The sequence below is a fragment of the Hyla sarda genome, chromosome 1, assembly GCF_029499605.1.
Source record: "Hyla sarda isolate aHylSar1 chromosome 1, aHylSar1.hap1, whole genome shotgun sequence".
Taxonomy (NCBI): Eukaryota; Metazoa; Chordata; class Amphibia; order Anura; family Hylidae; genus Hyla; species Hyla sarda.
This window is the reverse complement of record NC_079189.1, coordinates 18,632,502-18,656,708: the sequence shown is the minus strand read 5'-3', so window position 1 is coordinate 18,656,708 and position 24,207 is coordinate 18,632,502. Positions and strand designations below refer to the sequence as shown.

At 46.2% G+C, this 24,207-nt stretch overlaps 1 protein-coding gene across 1 annotated transcript in view; it reads right to left on the bottom strand.

Annotated features, from left to right (window-relative positions):
- Positions 1-11,734: 11,734 nt before the first annotated feature.
- Positions 11,735-24,207, bottom strand: part of VAX2 (ventral anterior homeobox 2) — a 99,942-nt gene continuing 87,469 nt past the window's right edge. Inside the window, exon 3 of the mRNA XM_056552891.1 lies at positions 11,735-12,531. Within this exon, the coding sequence (XP_056408866.1) occupies positions 12,067-12,531 (465 nt within the window). The 3' untranslated portion in view covers positions 11,735-12,066. The remainder of the gene's footprint in view (positions 12,532-24,207) is intronic.

The window sequence follows — 24,207 nt, the reverse complement described above, 5'->3', positions numbered from 1 at the left end:
TAAGTTATATATCTCCTTTATATAGTGATATGGACCATGCTGGTATAACCTGGTATATACTGTATATATGTACAGCTGGTATAAGTTATATATCTCCTGTATATAGTAATATGGACCATGCTGGTATAACCTGGGTATATACTGTATATAATTATATATGTACAGCTGGTATAAGTTATATATATCCTGTATATAGTGATATGGACCATGCTGGTATAGCCTGGGTATATACTGTATATAATATATATGTACAGCTGGTATAAGTTATATATCTCCTGTATATAGTGATATGGACCATGCTGGTATAACCTGGGTATATACTGTATATAATTACATATGTACAGCTGGTATAAGTTATATATCTCCTATATATAGTGATATGGACCATGCTGGTATAACCTGGTATATACTGTATATAATTATATATGTACAGCTGGTATAAGTTATATATCTCCTGTATATAGTGATATGGACCATGCTGGTATAACCTGGGTATATACTGTGTATAATTATATATGTACAGCTGGTATAAGTTATATATCTCCTTTATATAGTGATATGGACCATGCTGGTATAACCTGGTATATACTGTATATATGTACAGCTGGTATAAGTTATATATCTCCTGTATATAGTAATATGGACCATGCTGGTATAACCTGGGTATATACTGTATATAATTATATATGTACAGCTGGTATAAGTTATATATATCCTGTATATAGTGATATGGACCATGCTGGTATAACCTGGGTATATATACTGTATATAATTATATAAGTACAGCTGGTATAAGTTATATATCTCCTGTATATAGTGATATGGACCATGCTGGTATAACCTGGGTATATACTGTGTATAATTATATATGTACAGCTGGTATAAGTTATATATATCCTGTATATAGTGATATGGACCATGCTGGTATAACCTGGGTATATATACTGTATATAATTATATAAGTTCTATATATTCTCTTTATAATTTCCTCTCCAAGAACCACACAGACACAAATCGTATTTACCAAAAGCAGAGAAGTTTTATTTTGTGAGGATGAAGAAAAAAAAAAAAAAAAGATTTGTCAAAACACCTTTCAGTACCGAGCACCAAGCACAACATCACTTTGTCCTTAAAGTTACATAAAATATGACTTTAGAGGTTGTTTTTTTTCAGAAGACAAAAGATAAATTAGAACTGGTTACAGGACAACTACAACATCCTTCTCTGTCAATGTCACCGGCGGGGGTTACACAGTATTACATCCTACCTGTGGCCGGACGCCATTTACATTGGCATCATGGACTTCACCAAGGTCATTGCTTCATCTGCCATTGGCTTCACCAGGTGGAGGTGAGTTCATACCAAAATGTTGCCCCCATCATCTTATGGTACCATGTTATTTCCTTCAAGTACAGAGATGTCCTATTGGCACCAGGTTGGACAACCGATGGTGATCTAGATGGGATGGAACCACAAATTGGAGCAAAAGCTTAAAAAGGCCAAGAGTTAAAGGGGTACTCCCCTGCCCCAGCATTCGGAACATTTTGTTCCGAATGTTTGGACCAGTCCGGCCACACCCCTCGTGATGTCTCACCACGCCCCCTCAATGATAGTCTATGGGAGGGGGCGTGGCAAGCCACGCCCCCTCCCATAGGCTTGCATTGAGTGGGCGTGGTGTGAAGTCACGTGTGGCTTGGCCATGCAGTTACGACCCCCGTCTAAATGAACGTCGGGTGCTGCACAGAGATTGCGGGGGGCCCAGCGACGGGACCCCCGTCATCAGACATCTTATCCCATATCCTTTGAATAAGCGATAGGATGTCTAGGAGTGGAGTACCCCTTTAAAGTCCATTGTTCGAAAGATTTTGGGGTGGGTTATTGGGCCAAGCTACTTTTTGGAGTGACTTTGTATCTGAAATTGGCTTTTTAATAAGTTCGTCAAGCCTTGTAGCGCAATATGGCCTCAATATGGCATATGCAGAAAACTAGTTCCTGTTATAAGTAATGGAAACCAATGAATGAATGGTTGGCTAGTATTTAGGGAGGTCCACAAGCCAACCTTCCGCCCCCCCCCCCTCACCCCCACCCCACTGATGGCTAAATTGTTACCCATCTATATACAGTACTGGAGAACACTCTTATGGATTATGGATGTCAAACAGCTGAAGGTCCATGCAAATCCCCATTTGGCCCCATACAAGGGTGTAGTGGTGGATCACCAACTGGAAGCTACTTACCCAACTGCTCAACACGTTGTCACGATGCCGGCTGGCAGGTAGTGGACCCTCTGTGCCAGAGAGGGATTGGCGTGGACCGTGCTAGTGGACCGGTTCTAAGCCACTACTGGTTTTCACCAGAGCCCGCCGCAAAGCGGGATGGTCTTGCTGCGGCGGTAGTGACCAGGTCGTATCCACTAGCAACGGCTCACCTCTCTGGCTGCTGAAGATAGGCGCGGTACAAGGGAGTAGGCAGAAGCAAGGTCGGACGTAGCAGAAGGTCGGGGCAGGCAGCAAGGATCGTAGTCAGGGGCAACGGCAGAAGGTCTGGAAACACAGGCAAGGAACACACAAGGAACGCTTTCACTGGCACTAAGGCAACAAGATCCGGCAAGGGAGTGCAAGGGAAGTGAGGTAATATAGGGAAGTGCACAGGTGAAAACCCTAATTGGAACCACTGCGCCAATCAGCGGCGCAGTGGCCCTTTAAATCGCAGAGACCCGGCGCGCGCGCGCCCTAGGGAGCGGGGCCGCGCGCGCCGGGACAGAACAGACGGGGAGCGAGTCAGGTAGGGGAGCCGGGGTGCGCATCGCGAGCGGGCGCTACCCGCATCGCGAATCGCATCCCGGCTGGCAGCAGGATCGCAGCGCCCCGGGTCAGAGGACGTGACCGGAGCGCTGCAGCGGAGGGAGTGAAGCGAGCGCTCCGGGGAGGAGCGGGGACCCGGAGCGCTCGGCGTAACAGTACCCCCCCCCTTGGGTCTCCCCCTCTTCTTGGAGCCTGAGAACCTGAGGAGCAGACTTTTGTCAAGGATGTTGTCCTCAGGTTCCCAGGATCTCTCTTCAGGACCACAACCCTCCCAGTCTACTAAAAAAAAAATTTTCCCTCTGACCTTTTTGGCAGCCAAAATTTCCTTGACCGAGAAGACGTCCGAGGAGCCGGAAACAGGAGTGGGAGGAACAGATTTGGGAGAAAAACGGTTGAGGATGAGTGGTTTGAGAAGAGAGACGTGAAAGGCATTAGGGATACGAAGAGAAGGAGGAAGAAGAAGTTTATAAGAGACAGGATTAATTTGACACAAAATTTTGAAAGGACCAAGATAGCGTGGTCCCAACTTGTAGCTAGGGACACGGAAGCGGACATATTTAGCGGAGAGCCATACCTTGTCTCCAGGGGAAAAAACGGGGGGAGCTCTTCTTTTCTTATCCGCGAACCTCTTCATGCGTGAAGAAGCCTGTAAGAGAGAATTTTGGGTCTCTCTCCATATAATGGAAAGGTCACGAGAAATTTCATCCACAGCGGGCAGACCAGAGGGCAAGGGGGTAGGGAGGGGGGGAAGAGGGTGACGGCCGTACACCACGAAAAATGGGGATTTGGAGGAAGATTCAGAGACCCTGAAGTTATACGAGAATTCGGCCCATGGAAGGAGATCTGCCCAGTCATCCTGGCGGGAGGAAACAAAATGTCGCAAATAATCACCCAGGATCTGGTTAATTCTTTCTACTTGTCCATTGGACTGGGGATGATATGCAGAGGAAAAATTTAATTTAATCTTGAGTTGTTTACAGAGAGCTCTCCAGAATTTAGACACGAATTGGACCCCTCTATCCGAGACAATCTGCGTAGGCAACCCGTGAAGACGAAAAATGTGTACAAAAAATTGTTTAGCCAACTGAGGCGCAGAAGGAAGACCAGGAAGAGGGATGAAATGTGCCATTTTGGAGAATCGATCAACGACCACCCAAATAACGGTGTTGCCACGGGAAGGGGGTAAATCAGTAATAAAATCCATACCAATCAGAGACCAAGGCTGTTCGGGGACAGGCAGAGGATGAAGAAAACCAGCGGGCTTCTGGCGAGGAGTCTTATCCCGGGCACAGATAGTGCAGGCTCGCACAAAGTCCCCAACATCCGTCTCCAGAGTCGGCCACCAATAGAAGCGGGAGATGAGTTGCACAGATTTCTTGATGCCCGCATGACCTGCGAGATGGGAGGAGTGACCCCATTTGAGGATTCCGAGGCGTTGGCGTGGAGAAACAAAGGTCTTTCCTGGAGGAGTCTGCCTGATGGAGGCAGGAGAAGTGGAGATCAGGCAGTCAGGTGGAATGATGTGTTGCGGAGGGAGATCAACTTCTGAGGCATCCGAGGAACGAGAGAGAGCATCGGCCCTAATGTTCTTATCGGCAGGACGAAAGTGAATCTCAAAATTAAATCGGGCAAAGAACAGAGACCACCGGGCCTGGCGAGGATTCAGCCGTTGGGCCGACTGGAGGTAGGAGAGGTTCTTGTGGTCGGTGTAGATAATAACAGGAAATCTTGATCCCTCCAGCAGATGCCTCCATTCCTCAAGTGCTAATTTAATGGCTAGAAGCTCTCGATCCCCGATGGAGTAGTTCCTCTCCGCTGGAGAGAAGGTCCTAGAGAAAAAACCACAAGTGACAGTATGCCCGGAAGAATTTTTTTGTAGAAGAACAGCTCCAGCTCCTACTGAGGAGGCATCAACCTCCAATAGGAAGGGTTTGGAAGGGTCAGGTCTGGAGAGCACGGGAGCCGAAGAAAAGGCAGACTTGAGTCGTTTAAAGGAGTCTTCTGCTTGAGGAGGCCAGGACTTGGGATCAGCATTTTTTTTGGTTAAAGCCACGATAGGAGCCACAATGGTAGAAAAATGTGGAATAAATTGCCTGTAATAATTGGCGAACCCCAAAAAGCGTTGGATAGCACGGAGTCCGGAGGGGCGTGGCCAATTTAAGACGGCAGAGAGTTTGTCTGGATCCATCTGTAGTCCCTGGCCAGAGACCAAATATCCTAGAAAAGGAAGAGATTGGCATTCAAACAGACATTTCTCAATTTTGGCATAGAGTTGGTTGTCACGAAGTCTCTGAAGAACCATACGGACATGCTGGCGGTGTTCTTCTAGATTGGCAGAAAAAATTAGGATATCGTCCAGATATACCACAACACAGGAGTATAACAGATCACGAAAAATTTCATTGACAAAGTCTTGGAAGACGGCAGGGGCATTGCACAGTCCAAAGGGCATGACCAGATACTCAAAGTGTCCATCTCTGGTGTTAAATGCCGTTTTCCACTCGTCCCCCTCTCTGATGCGGATGAGGTTATAGGCGCCTCTTAAGTCCAATTTAGTGAAGATGTGGGCACCTTGGAGGCGATCAAAGAGTTCAGAGATGAGGGGTAAGGGGTAGCGGTTCTTAACCGTGATTTTATTAAGACCGCGGTAGTCAATGCAAGGACGTAGGGAGCCATCTTTTTTGGACACAAAGAAAAATCCGGCTCCGGCAGGAGAGGAGGATTTACGGATAAAGCCCTTTTTTAGATTCTCCTGGACGTATTCGGACATGGCAAGAGTCTCTGGGGCAGAGAGAGGATAAATTCTGCCCCGGGGTGGAGTAGTACCCGGGAGGAGGTCGATAGGGCAATCATAAGGCCTGTGAGGAGGTAGAGTCTCAGCTTGTTTTTTGCAGAAAACATCCGCGAAGTCCATATAGGCCTTAGGGAGACCGGTTACTGGAGGAACCACAGAGTTACGGCAAGGGTTACTGGGAACCGGTTTTAGACAGTTCTTGGAACAAGAGGACCCCCAACTCTTGATCTCCCCAGTGAACCAATCCAGGGTTGGGGAATGAAGTTGAAGCCAGGGAAGTCCAAGGAGAATCTCCGAGGTGCAATTGGGGAGGACCAAAAGTTCAATCCTCTCATGATGAGATCCGATGCTCATAAGAAGGGGCTCCGTGCGGAAACGTATGGTACAGTCCAATCTTTCATTATTTACACAATTGATGTAGAGGGGACTGGCGAGACTGGTCACTGGGATGTTGAACCTGTTGACGAGAGAGGCCAAAATAAAATTTCCTGCAGATCCAGAGTCCAAGAAGGCCACTGTAGAGAAGGAGAAGGCAGAGGCAGACATCCGCACAGGCACAGTAAGACGTGGAGAAGCAGAGTAGACATCAAGGACTGTCTCACCTTTGTGCGGAGTCAGCGTGCGTCTTTCCAGGCGGGGAGGACGGATAGGACAATCCCTCAGGAAGTGTTCGGTACTAGCACAGTACAGGCAGAGGTTCTCCATGCGGCGTCGTGTCCTCTCTTGAGGTGTCAGGCGAGACCGGTCGACCTGCATAGCCTCCACGGCGGGAGGCACAGGAACAGATTGCAGGGGACCAGAGGAGAGAGGAGCCGAGGAGACGAAACGCCTCGTGCGAACAGAGTCCATATCTTGGCGGAGTTCCTGACGCCTTTCAGAAAAACGCATGTCAATGCGAGTGGCTAGGTGAATAAGTTCATGTAGATTAGCAGGAATTTCTCGTGCGGCCAGAACATCTTTAATGTTGCTGGATAAGCCTTTTTTGAAGGTCGCGCAGAGGGCCTCATTATTCCAGGACAATTCTGAAGCAAGTGTACGGAATTGTACGGCATACTCGCCAACGGAAGAATTACCCTGGACCAGGTTCAACAGGGCAGTCTCAGCAGAAGAGGCTCGGGCAGGTTCCTCAAAGACACTTCGGATTTCCGAGAAGAAGGAGTGTACAGAGGCAGTGACGGGGTCATTGCGGTCCCAGAGCGGTGTGGCCCATGACAGGGCTTTTCCGGACAGAAGACTGACTACGAAAGCCACCTTAGACCTTTCAGTGGGAAACAGGTCCGACATCATCTCCAGATGCAGGGAACATTGGGAAAGAAAGCCACGGCAAAACTTAGAGTCCCCATCAAATTTATCCGGCAAGGATAAGCGTATCCCAGGAGCGGCCACTCGCTGCGGAGGAGGTGCAGGAGCTGGCGGAGGAGATGACTGCTGAAGCTGTGGTAGCAACTGTTGTAGCATATCGGTCAGTTGAGACAGCTGTTGGCCTTGTTGCGCTATCTGTTGTGACTGCTGGGCGACCACCGTGGTGAGGTCAGCGACAACTGGCAGAGGAACTTCAGCGGGATCCATGGCCGGATCTACTGTCACGATGCCGGCTGGCAGGTAGTGGACCCTCTGTGCCAGAGAGGGATTGGCGTGGACCGTGCTAGTGGACCGGTTCTAAGCCACTACTGGTTTTCACCAGAGCCCGCCGCAAAGCGGGATGGTCTTGCTGCGGCGGTAGTGACCAGGTCGTATCCACTAGCAACGGCTCACCTCTCTGGCTGCTGAAGATAGGCGCGGTACAAGGGAGTAGGCAGAAGCAAGGTCGGACGTAGCAGAAGGTCGGGGCAGGCAGCAAGGATCGTAGTCAGGGGCAACGGCAGAAGGTCTGGAAACACAGGCAAGGAACACACAAGGAACGCTTTCACTGGCACTAAGGCAACAAGATCCGGCAAGGGAGTGCAAGGGAAGTGAGGTAATATAGGGAAGTGCACAGGTGAAAACCCTAATTGGAACCACTGCGCCAATCAGCGGCGCAGTGGCCCTTTAAATCGCAGAGACCCGGCGCGCGCGCGCCCTAGGGAGCGGGGCCGCGCGCGCCGGGACAGAACAGACGGGGAGCGAGTCAGGTAGGGGAGCCGGGGTGCGCATCGCGAGCGGGCGCTACCCGCATCGCGAATCGCATCCCGGCTGGCAGCAGGATCGCAGCGCCCCGGGTCAGAGGACGTGACCGGAGCGCTGCAGCGGAGGGAGTGAAGCGAGCGCTCCGGGGAGGAGCGGGGACCCGGAGCGCTCGGCGTAACACACGTCTTCCCATACAATGCATTCGGAAAGTCTTCAGACCCTATTTCACATTTTGTTATGTTTCCTCTTGTGCTAAAATTTAAAAAAAATCAAGTTCCCCCGCCCCCCATTATTCTGCACCCCTAAAATAGAATGTAAAAACTAAAAAATTACAAAGAGAAAACTAAAAATTTGCATTGTCATAAGTATTCAGACCCTTTACTATAAGAAATTACATTTAGCTCTGGCTCCTCCCATTTTTCTTGATCATCTCTGAGATGTTTCTCCACCTTGATCAGAGTCACCTGTGGTAAATTCAGATGACTGCGATAGGATTGGGAAAGACACAGCCCTGTCTCTATATAAGGTCTCAGAGCTGACAATGTATATCAGAGAAAAAAAAACAAGCCATGAGGGGGAAATAACTGTCTGTAGAGCTCAGAGACAGGATTGTGCGGAGGCACAGATCTGGGAAAGGGAACAAAAACATATGTGCTGCACTGAAGGTTCCCAAGAACTTAGTGGCCTCCATAATTTTTAAATGAAAGAAATTTGGAACAACCAGGACTCTTCCTAGAACTGCCACCATACCAAACTAAGAAATCAGGGGAAAAGGGCCTTGGTTAGAGAGGTGACCATGAACCCAATGGTCATGCTGGCTGAGTTAAAAAGATCCTGTTTGTAGATAGGAGAAACTTCCAGAAGGTCCAAAACCATCATTGCAGCCTCCACCACTGGGCTTTATGCTAGAGTACCCATAAAGGGGTATTTCAGCTTCAAGCATCTTCTCCGTTATCCAAATAGGGGATATGATGTATGATTGCAGGGGACCGCCGCAATCTCAGTGCAGCCCCTTGCCTTCTGTGCCCAGCACTGCCCCTGAGATGAGGATGTGACGTCACGGCCACGCCTCTAAGTTATGTCACACCCTCTTCACTCATGTCTATGGGAGGGGGCGTGACAGCTGTCACGCCCCCTCCCATAAACATGAATGGAGGGGGCATGGCATGACATCACTAGGGGCATGGTCGTCACGTCACATCCCCATCTCGGAGGCAGCGCCCAGCACAGAAAGACGGGGGCTGCACTGAGATCGCATCTTATCCCCTATCCAAAAATAGATGTATAAAGCCGGAATACCCCTATAAAGAAAGCCTTTTCTCGGTAAAAAGACAAATAAAAGCCTGGAGTTTGCAAAAAAGCACCTAAAGGAAAGTTCATCCTCCAACAAGACAATGACCCTAAGCATACAACAAAGACAACACAGGAGCGGCTTAGGGACAACTATGTGAATGTTCTTGAGTGGCCCAGCCAGAGCCCGAAGCCAATGGAACATCTTTGAAAAGAACTGAAAATGGCTTCCACCGCCGATCCGCATCCAACCTGACAGAGCTTGAAAGGATCTGCTGAGAAGAACAGCAGAAAATCCCTAAATCCAGATGTAAACCTTGTGGTCTCATCCCAAAGAAGACTGCAGGCTGGAATCACTGCCAAAGGGGCTTCAACTAAGTCCTGAGTAAAGGGTTTGAATACTTTTGTCACTGCAAAATTTTAGTTTTTCCTTAGCAAAAATTTCTAACATTCAGTGTTCACATTTACATTAAGGGGTATTGACGACAGAGTGATGGGGGAAACGGCGATGATGGGGCAAATGATCAGAAAATGTGAAAAAAGGGACTTCTGACATTCCAAATACATTTTAGATGATATCTTCCCACAAGAAGTCCCAGCCAAGGGGCTCAACGTGGTCATTGACTACCCCAGTTGGACTATGCATAACTTTTTTAGGGTTTACCTAGATTTGAAAAATATTTCTAATACTCCCAAGGATTTATCTTCTCGCCCAACATCAATTTTACATGGAACCATTATTTCCCCATCTACGAATATAATTAACTTTATCTACAAACCAAACTTCCTTCCCATACTAAGTTAGAATAAATAGCAGTGAAACGATTGATTATTTTATTTTTATTTTAGCTCCGATGAAACTTTTTTTATGATTTCCTTGAGGGGATGAACTTATTAAGTAAAGATAACAAATGGGGATCCCTACAGAATAAATTCAATTCTGCAGGATCGGAGGGGTGGGACAAAGGCAGCGGGTGGACTATCGTCACTCTTTATAGACCATGCACCATAATACTGAATTTGCCAAATGCCAGAATCAGGAAATTTAAGGACCGCTCCCGGGGAACACCGGGAAGTGTCTCGAAAATTAGTATCCCACCAAAATGCCTCTTTTGCGGTCTTCTTCCATGGATTGTCCTGATTCAGGACTGTTGGCGAGTATGTATAGCTTTGAGTTTTAGTAGCCTAAATTTTATGTATAAAGATATTCAGTACATGACGGAAAGAATGTGAGCTCCATTGAAAAACAGCCATGGCAAGCTTCATAGACAAACATAAAAGGGGTACTCCGCTGCCACAGTGTTTGGAACATTTTGTTCCAAATGCTTGGAGCTGGCGGCGGGGCTTCATGATGTCACGGTCACGCCCTTCATGACATCCCACCACGCCACCTCAATGCAAGTCTATGGGAGGGAGCATAGCGACCGCCAGGCCCCCTCCCATAGACTTGCATTGAGGGGGCGTGGTGTGATGTCACAAAGGGCGTGGCCATGATGCCGGGTGCTGCACCCCCACGATCAGACATCTTATCCTCTATCCTTTGGATAGAGGATAAGAGGTCTAGGGTAGCCCTCACTTCAACATGGCACTGTCTTAGAAAGCCCCCAGAAAGTCACTTTGTAATACATGTGTACTGATATAGTGTGCTGTTATTCTGGAGGAGGAACATCCAACACTAGCCTCGAATGGTTAACACCTGGCTCACAAAAAAAACGGACTTTTAGCAAATACACCTAAGCCGGTAGATCTGTAGGCTAAATGCCAGGCAGGTACCGGCCACAGTAATGTAAAGCCACCACCACAGGACCCCAGAGTAATGAGGTGTTTTCTGGAGGGATGAAGGGGGTGAAGATCCTTGTTTTTGGAATGAGATGTTGGCACGTCCTGTCTCCTATGAACTGTAATATATAAAGTTGTGTAATACATTAGTCATTCCATGATTATATGTCAGGGGTGGTGTAAAAATAAGGTATAGCCACCTACCCTGAGATCCTGCAGTGCCGACATTCCCATTACCCGCTTGTCGCCGTTTCTTCCTAGTGACACGTTGTTCCCTCAAGAAGTACCAATTTAGCCAATGACTGGGTGAGGCAGGAAACGGTCCCTACTTGTCACAGTTACTTCCTGGTTCCTCGTGATGAGTCCTCCCCCCAGGACTTGTCCCCTCAAGAAGTGAGGCCGGACACTGCTGTGGCTAGTGATTGGCTGAGCGGGGCAATATATCCCCAGGAAGTAACAGTGGCCAGCAGGAAACGGCAATTTCAGCACCGCAGAGGCAGGATCTCAGGGTGGGTGACTAAATCTTATTTTCACTCCACCCCCAGCCACATATAAAATTGTTTTAATCCCCGAACAACCCACTTTAAAATAAATAAGGGGTATCTTAGAATATTTGATGTAAAGTTTTGGAACAATTGTCTACGGCCAACGTTTAGTCAACCGGTTTCCTCCCTGTCCTTACTAGCATCATCCCATGAGGAAGGGTCGTGACCTCCCTCAAGAGAATTACAACCCTTTCTTGAAATACTCTGTGCTGCTGGGGACTCTTCTCCTTCCACGACATCTCTTCTTGAGGCCAATTCTTTATATGTCACAGTGACCATAGCTCATAGAGAAAAAAACCAACATGGTAACATGGTTCCATATGCATTGAATGACATGTATGTGTTAAAAGAGTTTCAGCTTAAAAGTATAATTTATTGTCATCACTTACCCCCCCCCCCCCCCACTTGCCCTTTTTTCAGTCTTGTCATGTATTCTCTTAGTTCAGCATTAATATGGAGAAATCACATGATGGAACACCTCACTTAGCAATGTGGCGAGAGTGCTAGCAGACCAGTTTACAGTGGTAGGTAAAATTAGGACCGGCACCCCCCCCCCAATGGACGTTTCACAGAGCTGCCTCCGTATAAGTTTTGTTATCACCGTGAGAACAAACACACACACACCACTAGACACATTTGGTTCAATAGTCTCTTGATACTTGACTTGCAAGACCAGTAAGTAGGTGTGTGGGCAGAAGAAGCAAACACAGTGGACTTGACTTTGACACCTTCACATCAGTAATGATTCTTAGGAAGTTGGCTTTTTGCTGGAGATAATGTCTTTTCTTTCCAGCCGGGTGTAAGGCTCGAAGGCTGAGTTTCCTAGTCCATACCCAGTGGGTATTTCATGTAGGCCCCCCAATAGAGGACCAGGGAAACAAAGCGGAGTTGGTAGCCTTGGAGAAGTGGAGGAGGCTAAGGATGGAACTTGGAGAGTGAAGGCACCAGCTCCAGGTGGGGTACTGCTTATACTGGGTGATGTGCTCCCCGAGGTCCCCAGGCTGGACCCATTTGCAGATGAGTTGCCTATTGGGTTTTGACTAGGAGAAAGCAAGTTGGGGGGTGCTGGGACTGATAATAGTCTACCTTGTTCCAACAACCGTAAAATATTACAGGTAGCAAATGATTCGGAGGTTGATGAGGAGCGTTTTTCAGAGTCCCTGCTCTGGTCCTTCTTCTGTTTGGTCCTCCGATTCTGGAACCAGACTTTGACCTGAAACGGAGAAATATAGAGAGTGAAAATGATGTTGTTAATTGTCTATCATGGATAAGTTATGGACTGAATAAACTGTATTTATGAAATAGTAGCGTAGGAGGTTCATATTGGGCACCTTTTTTGGTTCCTTTATCTTTAAATTTTATCGTGAAGCTCAAGAATTTCTTGCATGGTCTTCCCATTCTTCCACTTGACTAAGAGAGATCTAAAACAAGTGGGTGTATGAAGAGGCAGTGTCAAAAGTCCCGTACCTACCTCTACAAATACTCATTGTCCCTAAGACAAGAGGATACATTGTATTGGTTGCCAAGCAACCCTTAATGGGGTTTTCTGGGGAAAATGCATTGAAGGCAACTGATGTGGGGCTACCACTCTTTATTAACCCCTTAAGGACTTAGCCCTTTTTCACCTTAAGGACTCGGCCATTTTTTGCAATTCTGACCACTGTCACTTTAAACATTAATAACTCTGGAATGCTTTTACTTATCATTCTGATTCCGAGACTGTTTTTTCGTGACATATTCTACTTTAATATAGTGGTACATTTTTTGTGGGAAATTGCATCCTTTCTTGGTGAAAAATCCCCAAATTTGATGAAAAAATGAAAATTTGGCATTTTTCTAACTTTGAAGCTCTCTGCTTGTAAGGAAAATGGATATTCAAAATAAAATAAATTTGGGTTCACATATACAATATGTCTACTTTATGTTTGCATCATAAAATTTATGAGTTTTTACTTTTGGAAGACACCAGAGGGCTTCAAAGTTCAGCAGCAATTTTCACATTTTTCACAAAATTTTCAAACTCATACCATCAGGGACCAGTTCAGTTTTGAAGTGGATTTGAAGGGTCTTCATATTAGAAATACCCCACAAATGACCCCATTATAAAAACTGCACCCCTCAAAGTATTCAAAATGACATTCAGTAAGTGTGTTAACCCTTTAGGTGTTTCACAGGAATAGCAGCAAAGTGAAGGAGAAAATTCAAAATCTTCATTTTTTACACTAGCATGTTCTTGTAGACCCAATTTTAGAATTTTTGCAAGGGGTAAAAATGAGAAAATTTTTACTTTTCTTTGAAACCCAATTTCTCTCGAGTAAGGGCATACCTCATATGTCTATGTAAAGTGTTTCGGCGGGCGCAGTAGAGGGCTCAGAAGGGAAGGAGCGACAAATGGTTTTTGGGGGGCATGTCACCTTTAGGAAGCCCCTATGGTGCCAGAACAGCAAAAAAAAAACAAAAAAAAAAAACACATGGCATACCATTTTGGAAACTATACCCCTCGGGGAACGTAACAAGGTGTTTCACGACTTTTGCATATGTAAAAAATAATAATTGTTTTTTTACCTAAAATGCTTGGTTTCCCAAAAATTTTACATTTTTAAAAAGGGTAATAGCAGAAAATAGCTCCCTAAATTTGAAGCCCAATTTCTCCCGATTCAGAAAACACCCCATATGGGGGTGAAAAGTGCTCTGCTGGCGCACTACAGGTCTCAGAAGTGAAGGAGTCACATTTGGCGTTTTGAAAGCAAATTTTGCTCTGGGGGCATGCCGCATTTAGGAAGCCCCTATGGTGCAAGAACAGCAAAAAAAAAAAAAAACACATGGCATACCATTTTGGAAACTAGACCCCACGGGGAACGTAACAAGGGGTAATGTGAACCTTTATACCCCACAGGGGTTTCATGACTTTTGCATATGTAAAAAAAAAATTTTTTTTACCTAAAATGCTTGGTTTCCCAAAAATGTTACATTTTTTAGAAAGGGTAATAGCAGAAAATACCCCCCAAAATTTGTAACACAATTTCTCCCGAGTACGGCGATACCCCATATGTGACCCTAAACTGTTGCCTTGAAATACGACAGGGCTCCAAAATGAGAGAGCGCCATGCGCATTTGAGGCCTAAATTAGGGACTTGCATAGGAGTGACATAGGGGAATTCTACGCCAGTGATTCCCAAACAGGGTGCCTCCAGCTGTTGTAAAACTCCCAGCATGCCTGGACAGTCAACGGCTGTCTGACAATACTGGGAGTTGTTGTTTTGCAACAGCTGGAGGCTCCGTTTTGGAAGCAGTGGCTTACCAGACATTTTTCATTTTTATTGGGGAGGGGAGGGGGGCTGTGTAGGGGTATGTGTATATGTAGTGTTTTTTACTTTTTATTTTATTTTGTGTTAGTGTAGTGTAGTGTTTTTAGGGTACAGTCGCACGGGCGGGGGTTCACAGTAGTTTCTCGCTGGCAGTTTGAGCTGCGGCAGAAAATATGCCGCAGCTCAAACTTGCAGCCGGATACTTACTGTAAACCTCCACCCATGTGAGTGTACCCTGTACATTCACATTGGGGAGGGGGGAACATCCAGCTGTTGCAAAACTACAACTCCCAGCATGTACGGTCTATTAGTGCATGCTGGGAGTTGCAGTTATGCAACAGCTGGAGGCACACTGGTTTGCTACTTAACTCAGTGTTTCCCAACCAGTGTGCCTTCAGCTGTTGCAAAACTACAACTCTCAGCAATCACCGACAGCCAACGGGCATGTTAGGAGTTGTAGTTATGCAACCAGCAGATGCACCACTACAACTCCCAGCATGCACTTTAGCTGTTTGTGCAGCTGGGAGTTGTAGTTATACAACAGCTGAAGGTACACTTTTCCATAGAAAAAATGTGCCTCCAGCTGTTGCAAAACTATAAGTCCCAGCATGCCCATAAGGGAATGCTGGGAGTTGTGGTGGTCTGCCTCCTGCTGTTGCATAACTACAGCTCCCAGCATGCCCTTTTTGCATGCTGGGAGCTGTTGTTAAGCAACAGCAGGAGGCTGTCACTCACCACCTACTGCTGCTCCCGCACACATGTCGCCGCCGCTGCAGCTCCTGGGGCCCCGATCCCAACATTGACGCCGGGGATCGGGGTCCCCAGCTCCCGAGGTCTTCTTCCCACACCCGCTCACGTGCTCCGGAAATGGGGCGGAGCGGGTTGCGGGAGTGACACCCGCAGCAGGTGCCCTGATTGGTCGGCCGGTAAACCGGCCGACGAATCAGGGCAATCGTGAGGTGGCACAAGTGCCACCTCTCCCCTGCTGGCTATGGCTGTTCGGGGCCGTCAGAGACAGCCTGTAATTCCGGGTCACCGGGTCACTTGAGACCCGATTGACCCGGAATCTGCCGCAGATCGCTGGGCTGAATTGTCCAGCGATCCGCGGCCATCTCCGACATGGGGGGTCATCATGACCCCCCTGGGCAATATGCCGCGATGCCTGCTGAACGATTTCAGCAGGCATCGGGCACCGGCTCCCCTCCGGCTAGCGGGAGGGGGTCGGGATTTGACAGGACGTACTCAAATGTCCTGAGTCCTTAAGGACTCGGAAAATGGGCCGTTTGAGTACGTCCTGCGTCCTTAAGGGGTTAAAGGGGTTATCCAGGAAAAAAAAACTTTTTTTATATATATCAACTGGCTCCAGAAAGTTAAACAGATTTGTAAATTACTTCTATTAAAAAATCTTAATCCTGTTAGTACTTATGAGCTGATGAAGTTGAGTTGCTCTTTTCAGTCTAACTGCTCTCTGATGAAACGTGTCTCGGGTACCGCCCTGTTTAAAGGCAAATCCCCATAGCAAACCTCTTCTACTCTGTGCAGTTCCCGAGACAGACAGAGATGTCAGCAGAGAGCACTGTTACCAGACAGAAAACAACAACTCAACTTTTTAATAGTAATTTACAAATCTAAAGTAAAGTAATTGTAAAGTAAAGTAATTTACAAATCTGTTTAACCTGTTCAGGACACAGGGCGTATGCATACGCCCTGCATCCCGAGTCCTTAAGGACTGAGGGCGTATGGATACGGCGCTGCCTTATAGAGATCGAAATGTAGGTTCAGTCTTTTCAGTATAAAATCTCATTTATTATTAATAAATTGAGATACAGACATGCAAAACGCATTTCGGGGGTAAGTTCCCCCTTTTTCAGTTGCAAAAGTTGACACTGTATTTTTGCAATTAAAAAAAGGGGGAACTTACCACCAAAACACGTTTTTCATGTCTGTATCTCAATTTATTAATAATAAATGAGCTTTTATACTTAAAAGACTAAACCTACATTCCGATCTCTATAAGGCAGTGCCATAGCAGGCCACTTTTTACTTTTTGCACTATTTCCACGTCTTCTGCCGGCCTCTTACCGAGTACCCGGCCAGACCCTGCAGGCTGCAGCCCGAGATCATCTGACCCCAAGCAGAGGGGTGATATACATATATCAAGCCATACCCCAGGTGAGTACCACTAACATTGGGGTTGTGGACCAGGATTATATCACTGAATTACATGTGTAGCATCTTAACCACATTCTGGACATTGTATTCCACAGTGGGTTTAAAGGGATACTCCAGTGCTAAGACTATAACCTGTGCAAATCTACAGCATTTCCACCACGTGTGGATTTACTCTGAGAATGAGAGGTCCAGTGGCGATGGGATGGGGGCGCTGTTTTCTTGGTGTCTATGAAAGGTATTTGTGGTAAAATGTGCTACTGCAAATTAGACAGCATACTAGAAAAATACTGTAGTTAAAGGGGTTATCCAGGAAAACAAAAACATAACACCTGTCCTCAGGCTGTGAGGTATTGAAACTCTGCTCCAACCACTGTTACATAAATATTTCCTGAGGAAACTGGGGAATCCCTTTAAGAGACTAACCATTTAAGGGGTATTACGACGTCGGGTCAAAATAAAAATGCTATAGAAGCATTTAGCATTGCTTACCTGTCTGCCTCAGTTCTGAAACCCCCCTTCCGGATTGTATTACCTGGATGAGCAGTCGCTGAGCATTCCAATTCCCAGAATTCATTGCTTTCCCTCAGCTTTTCATCACAGTCAACCCACCCTGCCTACTTCCCTGCCACAGCATTCCTGCCAAAAGCTGCTGCAGAACATCTTATTGCATGGCAATCATACAATCAGTGAAGATGCAGCACCTGTTATTTATTCCCTGTCTGCTCCTCTGTATGTAACATTATTCAGGCAGAATGCTGTAAATACAACTCATTATTTCCTAAATGTCCCTATAAAGATATAAATGTATATGTATATATGACAGGGAGATGGTCAGAGGTGATGACATTGCTAAGAGGGTGGGGCTTTACCTTAGAGAAAACATATGGCCACATCCCCTGAGACAGCAGAGGATTATACATTGTCTTGAGAGAGAGAGAGAGAGGAGCCGGGAAGCTGGAGACAACGCCCCATTGACAATGAGAGGACTGCACAACTTCCTATCAGGAGAGAGGGAGGAGCCAGGGAGCTGCTCAGAAAGCACAACACTGACAAAGAGAGGACTCCACAACTTCCTATCAGGAGAGAGGAAGGAGTCAATGATCTGCTGAGACAACAACACACTGATAATGAGAGGACTACACAACTTCCTAGAAGAAGAGAGGGAGGAGTCAGGGAGCTGCTCAGACAGCACAACACTGACAATGAGAGGACTACACAACTTCCTATCAGAAGAGAGGGAGGAGCCAGGGAGCTGCTGAGACAACACCACAGTGACAATGTGAAGTCTAAATAACTTCCTATCAGAAGAGAGGGAGGAGCCAGGGAGCTGCTGAGACAACACCACAGTGACAATGTGAAGTCTAAACAACTTCCTATCAGAAGAGAATCACACAAAGACATGCTGAAGCCAGTAGAGTTTGTGATAACACTATATTATTAAGTTATATATCTTGTGGTGATCATCTTTTTTCAATACAATTTTCTGATACTGGAGTACCCCTTAATAGTTGTAGTTGTCAGCCACATTTCTGCTAACACATCAATAGTGATGTTGGCAATAAACACATAGTCATGTGAGAGCTTTTACCAATCCCTGCTCCTTCTGTTGGCTATCTCTACGTGGAGGCAAGTCAGACCATAAACTCCAGAATACATGCACCGATGGTCTCCATCAAGGTGCTGCCCTCACCTTTCCATCTTAGGTAGCTCCTAGTAAGGAGTATGTGAGATTATAGATCTAAAATATACATATCTTATGCCATATACACGTATAAGCTCTGTACATTGGGAACAGGGATTCTTCATTTCGTATAATTTTGGTGATTTTAGCGGAGACCACCTGAATTCCCATATTAGGCGCAGAACGCGGGGTCTTTCATGCCGCAGTTAATTATCCCGTCTGCCGGGGACAGCCATTCATGTCATACTTTATGTACTCCCAGCAGGCCAGCTTCCATTCTGGAAAAGCCTCGGTGCAAATGGGATTTATTCAGGAAGGAGAAAGTCTCACCCTTTTAGTCATCATTCACTTCTCTGCTCTGAAAGGCAGTCAGAACAGAGAGGGTCAAACAATAGCCTGGGCCACATTTACAGGAGACGTGGCTGGACAATGGAGGCATGCAGATGTAAAAGCTCCAGAGATTCTAAGCCAGAAATAGAATCTGTCAAAGAAGACTACTTATTTGTAAAAATCCTATACAAGAAATATTATACAGTAAGATCCCTGGAAGAGGCATTGATAGGAGGGGGCTAAAGGGGCTGTAGCCCAGGGTCTGGTGCCTATAGCCTCAGGTAACAGGCTGCCCTTTTTAAAAAAAATTTTATTATTGCCACTACTGCTTTAAGTCAGCGGTGGCTTCTGTAAAAGTATGTGCCGCACATAGGCACACCAAATGGGGCCAGACTGATCAACTCAATTTATAGAATTTATGGAGAGGCACTGCTCTATAAACCATGAATGGAGTGTTGGTCGCATATGTGCAGAGTTTTGTGTACAGTAGTGGGAGAATATTAAAGGAGACTGGGTGTGATTAGAGGCATATCTGAGGGTGTAGTTGGGGGCGTTTCTGAGAGTGTTGTTAGGGTGCGTCTGAGGGTATGGTTAGGGGCATGGCTGGTCTATGGGCTCTAGCCCTGGTTCTTTTGTAGACCTATCAATGACCCTCATCCCTGTATTATCGAAGGTTCCAGATTATCAGTCTGTGTAGAACCTCTTATCTTCTCGTTGGAGGAAATATTGAGCAATATTATAGATTTGCTCCCCTAACATTCCCCCTGTATAACGTTGCCTTTTTAGTTAATTTGTAGGTATTTCCATACCAAGATCTATGGCTGGTGGCCATGTTCCATTACCTGTGGTTGTTGTCTATGTTCCTCAGTAGATACACTTAGCATTTAGTCTGGAGCCATTGACAGATTTCCGATGGCTACTAAAACCTTAAAGGGGTACTCCGCGGCCCCAGCGTTTGGAACATTTTGTTCCAAATGCTTGGAGTGGGCGGCGGAGGGTCGTGAGGTAACGGCCATGCCCCTCATGACATCACACCATGCCCCCTCAATGCACGTCTATGGGAGGGGGCGTGGTGGCCACCACGCCCCCTCCCATAGACTTGCATTGAGGGGGCATGGTGTGATATTGCAAGGGGCGTGGCCATGACATCACAACCCCAACCGCCCGCTCCAAGCATTATAAACAAAGCCGTGTGCTGCACAGAGATCACGGGGGTCCCAGCAATGGGACCCCCGTAATCAGACATCTTATCCTTTGGATAGGAGATAAGATGTCTAGGGGCGGAGTACCCCTTTAAAGTATGAGTTCACATATGACTAGGCAATTCAGAGCCGCATAGGATGACAATTCTGGATGCAAGAAGTTGGATGCACCCTACGTCTCCTCCGAATCTTCATATGGCCAAATGGGGCAGGACAATGGATCTGTCAACTCGAGAAAAAACGTGCAACATGCTAGTTGGGAAACAAAGGCTTACAGATAGAAAGACCTTTAAATGTCCTCAATAAATGGTGTTCTATATGGTTCGTTACGATATCCTTGAACCCTAGACCCAACCTCCTTATTATGCCCTAATTCTGTAGGTCTAGCTGCTTAAACTTAACACTGCAGTCATGTTACCTGTTGTACCAGGTTTCAGTACCTTATCTTGCTACCATTATTTCCTTATGGTCTGACAGCCTATCTTTAATATGGTTGGACCTTTTGTACAAATAGGTCCCCGGTGATCAACCAAAACCATTTTACAAGTGCCATGGTTGACATGGATATTCAGGGACGTGCACAGGTTGACTAGAAAGGAGGCTTGAGCCCCTGCCCTTTTGATGTTCCTCCTATAAGTGCCCTGGGCAGTCTGGCATCATTATGTGGGCATTTTTATAAATAATTATAAGAAGTTACCTTTTTTTTAAGTTCAGTTCCTGCCCCCCCCCCCACCCCCAAAATGTCTGTGCACGTCCCTATGGATCTTTGCAGCACTTCTGTATTCTGTAAAATTCAGGAGGTGCCTATAGGGTAGAGGAAAACATCATCGGGACATTGGTCTATTACGGACATGTTATGCTTTAATTCTGATTCCAAGCTCCAGTTCCAGATCTCCACCTCTCATTAATAACAGAATAGAATAGCAGAATCGTTTTTTCTTCTTTACTTACACAATACATTGACCAGAGGGTCACAGTGTTGTAATATATGTATAACCTCATCCTAGTTGCTACAAATTTATGACCAATAAAAAATGTCAAAAACATTCTCCAAGTTACGTAATTGTCGAGGTCATCCAACCATCCAAAAAAATAAAAAATGTACAGACCTCCATCTTCTATGTAGGTTTTCTTGCTTTCTTCTTAAAGGGGTACTCTGGCCCTAAGACATATTTTCCTCCATGCAAAGGATAGGGATAAGGATAGGGACCCCCCGCAATCTCTCATGCAGCATCCACCTGTCTCAGCTGCATGAAACGATGAACGCTCCGTGTCTGAAGCCTCACGACCATGGGGCCGGAGTATTGTGACATCACGACTCTGCCCATTGTGACATCACGCCCCTCCCCTTCAATGCAAGTCTATGGGAGGGGGCGTAATGTCACAAGGGGGCGGAGTCGTGACGTCACGATACTCCGGCCACGTGGTCGTGAGGATTCCGACACGGAGCGATCATCTCTTCGTGTAGCTGAGACAGATGGGTGCTGCATGAGAGATTGCGGGGGTCCCCAGCGGCGGGACCCCTGCAATCAGACATCTTATCCCCTATCTCTTGGATAGGGGATAAGATGTCTTAGGGCCAGAGTACCCCTTTAAGAAATCAGTAAACTTCCCTCAGCAGTTCCAAAAGCTTGCAAGTGCCAAGAAAAAGCACAAAGTTTGTGTGAGCAATGATTTAAAAATAGGCTATGCCAAAAACAGCCATAAACTGCCTTGTAAATGTGGGTCAATGTTTTGACTCGGAACTGTAGCTAGCAATTTCATAGGTTAAACTGGCGTACACATATGTTTTCTAAGGGCCAAACAATAGTACGGTCAACATCTTTCTCTGTCCATCAACACACAAGGACATTTGGCACGGCCAAGTGATCATGTGTTCTGAATGGAGAGAAGGGGAATGAGCCACTGCAGACCATTCTGGTGGTGGCTTATCTTTTCAGGATCAAAAGGATCGGGAAGTTGAAACTCAAAATGAACAATCCCCCCCCCCCCCCGCCATGTCTTTGGTTGGCCGGTCACCCTAAAAATTGACAGGGTGTGATGTGTGTGGGGTATGCCTCACACCTACTGGTGGAATCCACCCATGGAAGCATCATACTGATGATATAATCAGTTTTATTTCGGTAGAACATTGTATTTCTTCAGCAATCCAATGGATTTATCAAGATAGTCCAGCCCCTTAGGCGAAGACTCTTAAAGGGGTGCTTCACCACACACATGTTATTCCCTATCCAAAGGATCGCAGGGGTCCCTAGTGGCAAGATCGCAGGGGTCCCTATTGGCGAGACCCCCGCAATCTAACATCTTATGCCCTATCCTTTGGATAGGGGATAAAATATGTGCGGCGGAGTACCCCTTTAATGTCTTTTTGCTAAATGAGTGTTTCTAGGAATGCTCAGTCACAAAAATCTCCCCACTGGCAGACAAATGAGAAAACGCTTGTTCTTGACTGATACTATCTCTTGTGGGGCCAAAGTCATCGCACCAGAGATGTTCACCAAAAATGGTCTGTGCTATTGAATGAGCCTTGTAAAGTTTAGTAAACAAACAAAGTAACCCTTTATATCTGTCCTCATATCTCATCCTCATATCCAATCCTAATAAATCATGTTCATATCCCACCTTAATATTTTGTCTTCATATCCAGTCCATAAATCCCAACTTCATATCCAGACCTCACATCCCAACCCTTATATCACATCCTCACATCCTGTCCTCATTTCTCGTGCTCATATCCTGACCTCTTAACCTGTCTTCATATCCCATCCTACTATCCCGTCCTCAAAGCCCAACCTCATATCCCATCCTCATATCTTGTCCTCATATGCCCGATCTCATATCCCATCCTCATATCCCCAATCTCATATCCCGTCTTCATATCTCATCCTCATATCCCGTCCTCATATCCGTCCTCATATCCTGTCCTCATATCCCCTGTTCATATCCCATCCTCATATCTCATCCTCATATCCTGTCCTCATATCCGTCCTCATATCCCATCCTCATATCCCATCCTCAAATCCTGTCCTACTATCCCGTCCTCAAAGCCCGACCTCATATCCTGTCCTCATATCTCGTCCTCATATGTCATTCTCATATCCTGTCCTCATATCCCATCCTCATATGCCCGATCTCATATCTTGTCCTCATATGCCCGATCTCATATCCTGTCCTCATATCTCGTCATCATATCCTGTCCTCATATCTCGTCCTCATATCCCGATCTCATATCCGGTCCTCATATCTTGTCCTCATATCCAGTCCTCATATCTCTCATATCCCATCCTCATATCCTGTCCTCATCTCCCATCCTCTTATCCTGTCCTACTATCCCGTCCTCAAAGCCTGACCTCATATCCCATCCTCATATCTCGTCCTCATATGTCATTCTCATATCCCATCCTCATATCTCATCCTCATATCCCATCCTCATATCCTGTCCTACTATCCCGTCCTCAAAGCCTGACCTCATATCCCGTCCTCATATCCCTTCCCTATATCTCACATACTGTCCTCGTGGCTTTGTGGGGGATGTGGCTTGTGGGAGGGGCTTACAAGCCTGACTAACACATTCACCCAGAGATGCGGACCTTATAGAGTAAGGTGGGGCTGAGCTGAAAAAGAATAAAAGGGCCGGAAATATAAGTGCAGCTGCTTGTAGGAGGGGCATGGATTGTGGGTCTGTTTGGCTTGTAGCAGGGGATAGCAAGCTGGACCGACACACACACCAGGAGATGCAGAGCAGAGCTTGTGGAATAAGGTACCAGAAGTCCCATAGACTTGCATGGGACTTTAGACAAAAACCCCGACCCTGGCAAATGGCATTGGGTTACGGTTGATTTAACTATCATGCAGTATATTTCTATTTGACATATATGTAACATGTGACAATCACAATATCTCCAGCCATTTAGATGAGATGTTGGAACATACATGCACACACTCATTGTGGGACATGTATCAAAGATTTTACCCCTGTTTTGTGTTTACATTTTTGCGCAAGCTTTCCTTTTGCGTCTTTTTTTGCGTACATTCTGGAGGAGTATTTCCTCCAGATGAGTAGGTTTCGGTGTACCTTGGAATGACATATGTTGTACACACGAATTTATTAACTGTGTACATTTCATTTACCCACAGAAATCTTGCGCAATTACATTATTTTTAATGCAAATATAAGCCATCTTGGACTGCACGTA